This window comes from Mesitornis unicolor, unplaced genomic scaffold (assembly GCF_000695765.1).
Source record: "Mesitornis unicolor isolate BGI_N332 unplaced genomic scaffold, ASM69576v1 scaffold4490, whole genome shotgun sequence".
NCBI classification, from domain to species: domain Eukaryota; kingdom Metazoa; phylum Chordata; class Aves; order Mesitornithiformes; family Mesitornithidae; genus Mesitornis; species Mesitornis unicolor.
This window is the reverse complement of record NW_010157466.1, coordinates 9,708-17,470: the sequence shown is the minus strand read 5'-3', so window position 1 is coordinate 17,470 and position 7,763 is coordinate 9,708. Positions and strand designations below refer to the sequence as shown.

At 42.0% G+C, this 7,763-nt stretch overlaps 1 protein-coding gene across 1 annotated transcript in view; it reads right to left on the bottom strand.

Annotated features, from left to right (window-relative positions):
• The window catches only part of LOC104537269 (regulator of G-protein signaling 7-binding protein-like), a gene marked incomplete at its 5' end in the record, with an annotated part of 11,593 nt that extends 4,297 nt beyond the window's left edge, over positions 1–7,296 (bottom strand). The window contains 2 exons of the mRNA XM_010180097.1: positions 5,616–5,686; positions 7,149–7,296. Coding sequence (XP_010178399.1) covers positions 5,616–5,686; positions 7,149–7,296 — 219 coding nt within the window. The remainder of the gene's footprint in view (positions 1–5,615; positions 5,687–7,148) is intronic.
• Between the last annotated feature and the right edge of the window lie 467 nt (positions 7,297–7,763).

Sequence of the window (7,763 nt, the reverse complement as noted above, 5' to 3'; positions counted from 1 at the left end):
TAATCCATGACAATAACAAACTCCCACCATTATATCTGCCTTGTTGGCCTTCCCCTTGATTCTCATCCATAGGCACTTGACTCTGTTGTCACTGTCGTTACTCTCTAGGCAGTCAAAGCATTCCCTAACATACATGGCCACCTCATCACTTCTCCTGCCTTACCTGTCCCTTCTGAAGAGCTTATACCCATCTATGGCAGCACTCCAGTTGTGTGACTCATTTCACCATGTTTCCATGATAGCTACTATATTGTAGTTACCTTGATGCACAATGGCTTCCAGTTCCTCCTGCTTATTGCCCATACTGTGTGCATTAGTGTAGACACACTTCAGTTGGGCTAAAGGCCCTGCCACCTTTTCACAGGGAGAAGTCCTAATTCCTACCTGGACATTCTCAGGAGCTTCCATGGTTACTAACCCATCAGTAACTCTTGCATCTTTTTTGCTATATGGAACTCCATCCCCTACCTCCACTGGGACAGTAGTCCAAAGAATCTCACTAGCGCACTGTCCCACGTATGTCGGCGCTTCACCCACAGGCTCATCGCTAGTGAGTTGTGTTACATCTCCTTCCCCCTTCAAATCTAGTTTAAAGCTCTGTCTACGAGCCTTGCTAACTCTTGTCCCAGGATCCTTTTCCCCCTTTGAGATAGATGTACCCCACCTGTTGCCACCAAAGCTGGTGAGGTGTAAATTGATCCATAATTGAAGAACCCAAAGTCCTGCCTGTGGCACCAGTCTCTGAGCCAGGCATTGATCTGCTGGCTCTTTCTGTTTATTGCCTCAGATCTCCCTGCAACTGGTGGGACAGAGAAGAACACTACTTGTGCTCCCGACCAGCCATTCCAAGCCCTTGAAATCCATCTTCATTGCTCTCAAACTACTCGCTGTAATCTCATCACTGCCTACCTGAAAGACCATCAATGGGTAGTAGTCAGAGGGTTTAACTAGGATAGGGAGTTTACTCTGAATGTCCTTGACCCTGGCTCCTGGGAGGCAGCAGACTTCCCTGAGGAGTGGGTCTGGTCTGCTTATGGGACCTTCTGCTCCTTTCAGAAGCACGTCCCCTATGACTAGGACTCGTGTGTCTTTCTTAATTGAAGATGTTTTTATGTGTGGCTTCCTCTGATTGAGCCTTGGTGGTGCCTCCAAGCTAGATGAGTTGCCTTCTTGCTCATGTCTCTAAGCACCTCAACTACTCATCTTTGAAATACCTCCAGGGTTGGTGACTAACACTTCCCTTGGCAGCCCGTTCCAATGCCCAAAAACTCTGTCAGTAAATAATTTTTTCCTAATATCTAAACTAAACCTCCCCTTACACAACTTGAGGCCATTTCCTCTTGTCCTATCGCTTTTTACTTGGGAGAAGAAACAGACCTCCACCTCGCTACGACCGTCCTTCAGGTAGTTGTAGAGAGCGATAAGGTCTCCCCTCAGCCTCCACTTCTCCACACTGAATAACCTGTTTTCTCAGTCACTCCTCATAAGAATTGTGCTCCAAATCCTTCATCAGCTTCATTGCCCTTCTCTGGACACGCCCCAGTGCCTCAATATCCTTCCTGTAGTGAGGGGCCCAAAACTGAACACAGCATTCAAGGTGTGGCCACACTTCCGTGGTCCTGGTCACAGTATTCCTGATACAAGCCAGGATGCTGTTTGCCTTATTGGTCACCTGGTCACACTGCTGGCTTATATTTAGCTGGCTGTCAACTAATACCCCTAGATGTCTCTCTACCAAACAGTTTTACAGCCACTCTTCCCCAAGCCTGTAGCTTGCATGAGGTTGTTGTGAGCCAAGTGAAGGACCTGGCAATTGGCCTTGTTGAACTTCATACAATTGGCCTCAGCCCATCAATTCAACCTTTCTACGTCCCTCTGTAGAGCCTTCCTACCCCCAGCAGATCAACACTCCCACCCAGCTTAGTGTCATCTGCAAACTTACTGAGGGTACATTTGATTCCCTCATCCAGATCATTGATAAAGACATTAAACAGAACTGGCCCTAACAATGAGCCCTGGGGAACACTGCTTGTGACTGGCCGCGAACTGGATTTAACTCCATTCACCACCACTCTCTGGGCCCGACCATCCAGACAGTGTTTGACCCAGTGAAGTGTATGCCCATCCAGACCATGGGCAAACAGTTTCTCTAGCAGAATGCTGTGAGAAATGGTGTCAAAGGCTTTACTGAAGTCCAGGTGGACAACATCTACAACCTTTCCCTCATCCGCTAAACAGGTCACCTTGTCGTAAAAGGAGATCAAGTTTGTCAAGCAGGATCTGCCTTTCATAAACCCATGCTGACTGGGCCTGATCTTCTGGTTGTCCTGGACTTGCTGCTTGATTGCCCTCAAAATTATCTGCTCCATGACCTTCCCTGGCACTGAGGTCAGACTGATAGGCCTGTAGTTCCCTGGATGCTTCCTCTAGCCCTTCTTTTAAATGGGTGTCACATTTGCCAACCTGCAATAAAGTGGAACTTTCCCAGTCAGCCAGGACTGCTGATAGATGATGGAAAGGGGCTTGGTGAGCACCTCCGTCAGCTCCCTCAGTACCCTTGGGTGGATCCCACCCGGCTCCATAGACTTGTGTATGTCTAATTGACAGAGCAGGTCACTAACCATTTCCTCTTGGATCATGGGTGCTTTATTCTGCTCCCCGACCCTGTCTTCTGGCTCAGGTGGCTGGGTACCTGGAGAACGGCTAACCTTACTATTAAAGATTGAGGCAAAGAAGGCATTAAGTACCTCAGCCTTTTCCTCAGCCTTTGTCACTACGGTTCCTCCTGCATCCAGTAAAGGAGGGAGATTCTCCTTGGCCCTCCTCTTTGTTGTTAATATAACTATAGAAACTTTTTTATTATCTTTCACAGAATTAGCCAATTTAAGTTCTAGTTGGGCTTTAGCCCTTCTAATTTTCTCCCTGCATGACCTCACTTCATCCTTGTAGTCCTCCTGAGTTTCCTGCCTCTTCTTCCAAAGACTTTCCTCTTTTTTCTGAGATCCAGCCAAAGCTCTCTGCTCAGCCAGGCTGGTTTTCTTTCCCGCCGGCTCATCTTTTGGCACATAAGAATGGCCTGCTCTTGCACCTCCAGGATTTCCTTCTTGAAGAATGTCAGGCCTTCTTGGTCTCCTTTGCCCTTCAGGACTACCTCCTAAGGGACTCTGCCAACCAGCTTTCTAAACAGTTCAAAGTCTGCCCTCTGAAAGTCCAAGATGGCAGTTCTGCTGACCCCCCTCCTTACTTCTCCAAGAATCAAGAATTCTGTCTTTTCATGATTGCTATGCTAACCATCACAACCCCCACAAGGCCTTCTTGTTCACAAACAACAGGTCCAGCACAGCACCTTCCCTAGTTGGTTCACTCACCAGTTGTGTCAGGAAGTTATCTTCCACACACTCCCGGAACCTCCGTGACTGTTCCCTCTCTGCTGTATTGTATTTCAAGAGGACATCTGGTAAGTTGAAGTCCCCCACAAGAACAAGGGGAAGTGATCGTGAGAATTCTCCCAGTTGCTTGTAGAATATTTCATCTGTCTCTTCATCCTGGTTGGGTGGTCTATAACAGATTCCTACCATGACATCTGCCTTGTTGGCCTTACCCGTTTGTTGCCCGTACTGTGTGCATTGTTATAGATGCACTTCAGTTGGGCTATTGAACTCGTCACTCTTTTGAGGGGAGAAGACTTAATTCCTAAGTGACTATTTGCTGTTGTTTCTAAGCCATCAATAACCTTTGCATCTTTGCTGCCACTTGGATTACTATCCCCCACTTCCTCTGAGTTGGCAGACCAGAGGACCTCGCTAGCACACTGCCCCTTGCACATTGGCATGCCACCCCCAGGCTTATTTCTAGCAAGCCTGGTTTCATCCCTCTACCCCTTCAAAACTAGTTTAAAGGTCTTTTAATGAGCCCTGCTAACTTCTTGGTAAGAATCCTTTTGCCCCTTGAAGATAGATGTACCCCATCATTTGCCATCAGGAGTGGTGTTGTGTAGGCCAACCCATGATCAAAAAAACCCCAAATCCTGCTCCTCACACCAGGCTCGGACCCACGTATTTATTTCCTGGCTCTTCCTGTTCCTTCCCTCATCGTTCTCTGTAATAGGAATGATAGAGGAGAACAATACTTGTGTATCTGATCCCTTCACCTTATATCCCAAGGCCCTAAAGTCCTTCATAATTGCCCTTAGACTTCTTGATGAGATTTCATCACTGCCTACTTGGAAAATCAATAATGGATAATAATCCATGGGCTTTACCAGAGTTGGAAGTTTTCTTTTCACATCTTTAACCTGGGTCACAGGTAAGCAGCAGACTTCCCTGAAAAATGGGTCTGGTCTGCATATTGGGCCTTTTGTTCCCTTCAGAAGGGAGTCCCCTATGACAACAACTTGTCTTTTCTTCTTTATGGAAGATGTTTTGATGCAGGGGGTAAGTTGTCTTAACCTTGGGAATGTTTCTAAGCTATGAGAACCATCATCCTCATTAAGGTTCAGTTGAACTTCATATCTATTATGCAAGGGAACCTGGGAGGTTGAAGGGCAGTGTAGACACCAGACAGCAGAAAAGAATTCTGTATGCCTTTGTCTCTGTTCTGAATTCAAGTTGGTATATGCCTTATACCCCCCAAATTTGTATTTTCTTTCCTTATTTCCACCATACTCCTTTCTTCTAGGCTAGGCACAGACTTTATGGCATTTTTCCAGTGTCTCTAATGGCACTTTTGTATCATAAGCAATTCCCTTTCTCCTTTCAAATATTTTTCAGTCAAGCCATCCTGCCATAAACTCTTACTTGTATAATGAATTCATTGATTCTATATTCATCTTTTACCATATAATGATGAAAATTTGACTGCTTAGTTACTTGGGACAAGATCTAAGACACATTAGGCATACTTCATCAGCTGGCAGTGTGCAAAGACTGCACAGCATTTAAGAAATACACGTTATCAAGAAAAACAAAACAAAACAAAACAAAAACAAAAAAATAACTTTTTAGTGTTGTTCACATGAAGAAAGAGAGTCCCTGTAGGTGTGGAGTATTTAAAAACACTGGGCCAGAAAATGAAGGCCCATTGCTAAAGACACACATAGGGTGGAGATCCCATCCCCTATGCATTTCTTTATGGTGCCTTATAGCTAGATACGGGGAAAAGCAAGTTGTTAGCAGTCTCAAGGCAAGTATCTCTTCTGCATAGGGCCACTGTCATATCACAGAATCTACAAGCCTTGCAGGGGTAAAGCAAACCGCATCACTCAGCAGGATTCCTATCATAGTCTGTGCAATTTACACCTTCATCACCTTAGAAAAAGAAAGCTTCCTGACATAGGGAATTAGTTGTGTTTCTGCCTTCATGTCACCAGGAAAAGTCTATTGTTTTGTCTATAGATATTATATTTATAAACTTCCAGAATATCTCATGTGAAACTCAAGAGGACAAAGTTCATATATTAAATTCTGGCTCCACTGAAACAGTAGGGAAGGGACTTCACCTAGTTTTTTTTCTTTTTGTAATTTCTACCAAAAAACCCCTAGATTTTTCAGATCTAATGGAAGGTAAAACCATTAATTATCTTAATTTTCCTTACATGAAGAAAATATAAAGCCTACCTTGATTTTTCAGAGGTAAAGGCATAGTCTCCCTGAGTTTACTTAAAAGGTTTTTCATTTCTCTCATATCTCTGTGGAAACAAAAGTTGAAAGAGATACAATAGAACAGCACTTGAAGACTGAACTGGGAATGGCTCACAATATAGTTTTATAGGCTGAAATAATGTAGCAATAAACCAAATTAAAAAATATAAAAATCTATTGGGCAAGCATTTGGTTCAAATACACATATCAGAAGATGCATACCAAAATAAAGGGCAGTAGATTTGACAAGGGAGTACTTTTAAGCCAGTCTGATTTTAATTAGTAGCATCCAGTCCAAATTTGTTATCTATTCTGGCCCTTAACTATTAAATGAGTTGGTGTGCTCAATGTGATTCTAGTGGGAAAATACATGATATGCCTTAAAATTAGTACAAGCCAGTACTAATGTTAACTTAATACCTCTTATCAGGATTTTGTAGCTTGTGCCATGAACGTGTTTCATTGTTTATAAGGAAATTATAATACACATAGCTAATCCATGTCACATAAGCTCCCTGTGCATTAAGTGAAAAATTTAGAAACAGTGCTGTCACTCTCACCCCCTCTTAAGAGGACTTTGGCATTAAATTTGCTAAAAGGCAGATGATGGAAAATATGATAACAAAATATCATCTCATAAAGCAAGTTACATATGGATATGATTTGAGAGTGGCCATAAATTGAAAAAAGAGTCCTGTTTTACAGATAGATTGCAGACCAGCAATTTTGTGTGCAGCTTTTAATGTCTTAAGGCTTTCAGGATTTAAAACCAATGTATTCTTGCCTCATTCATCTACAAATAACATGGTTCTTAGAAATGAAGCAGCATGACTTTCTTATTGCTCAGTTTTATCCTCCAAGTTACTCTCTCAGTAGAACAGAAGTTTATTTTATATAAATAAACATGGTAACCATTAAAAACTCAGGAGCAACTTAATAGATAATCAAAAGCCATCAAAACAGGTATTTTTTGCAAAGAAATGTTGACCATCAGGATTACTCACTACTAAAGGGTCTCAGTTTTGTCTTTCAACCACATAGTTAAGAGGGTAAGAGAAGTCCACTTTGACATACCTGTGGATGATGTTCCACTCCCATCCTAAGGCTTTCACATTCATAACTATGGGTGGGCAGAAACAACTGCTGTGAATTAGATTCTGTGCTTTTGATATATGAATGCAGAACTGTGCCAGCAAATTTCAGGTATAAATTAATTACCACTTAAAATGAGACAAAAGCTGCCTTTTAGAGAACCTGGCCTGCTAGCACTATAATTTCTTATCCTTAGCTTTTGACAATTACCCTCTGGTAATTAGTCAAATTAAGGATGTCAGTTCTCTCTGCCCTTCTTTTAGGAGTTGCTCCCAGATATGTTAAATGTAACAGAAATGTTAAGTCTATTTAATTTACTACCACCTTTTATAGTAGCAATACTGGCTGCCTAATTGGAAATGTAAATAAATCCTAGACAGAAATTTGTTTTATTTAGGAATTAATTTCTATACATACCTTTCAGTGTTTTCAATATCCGTAGAAACCTGCCATAAATGGTGTTGAACATCTGTTGGTGATGACAACGTTTCTTCTAAAATAGATACTTCAGAACTCTCCTCCACTTTAGCATCTAGGATTATGGGTGGGGCACAAGGCTCTTTTCCTTTAAAATATTAAAACAAAACATATATCCCCAATATTTGTTAATTAAAATGTATGCTCAGATTATATCATTGATTTTTTGAGCTTGATCTTGCACTGAGTAAGAACTGTTCAAAAAGGGAGCAGACCATACCAATCTGCTAATCAGAGTGCTGCTGTATGCTATTTCTACTAAACAAAAGTAAAAGAAATCCCATGAAGGCATGTGTGGAGCTTAGAATTTTACTTAGTTTTATGAAGAGTTTCAGCTAAACTCCAGTGGCTCATATGTGACACAAACTAAGAGCCAGAGGACAAAACAGAGGAAAATAAATAGGGAACTAGTGCATAAATTCTGAAAGCAACATCAAAAACTTTGACATTAAAGAACATTGCAATCCATGTTGCCTAGCAATACTGCAATACTAAGTGAAAACAAAAGACAAAAATGTGCAGTTTTGTACTTGCTGATTTTATAAGCAATACATA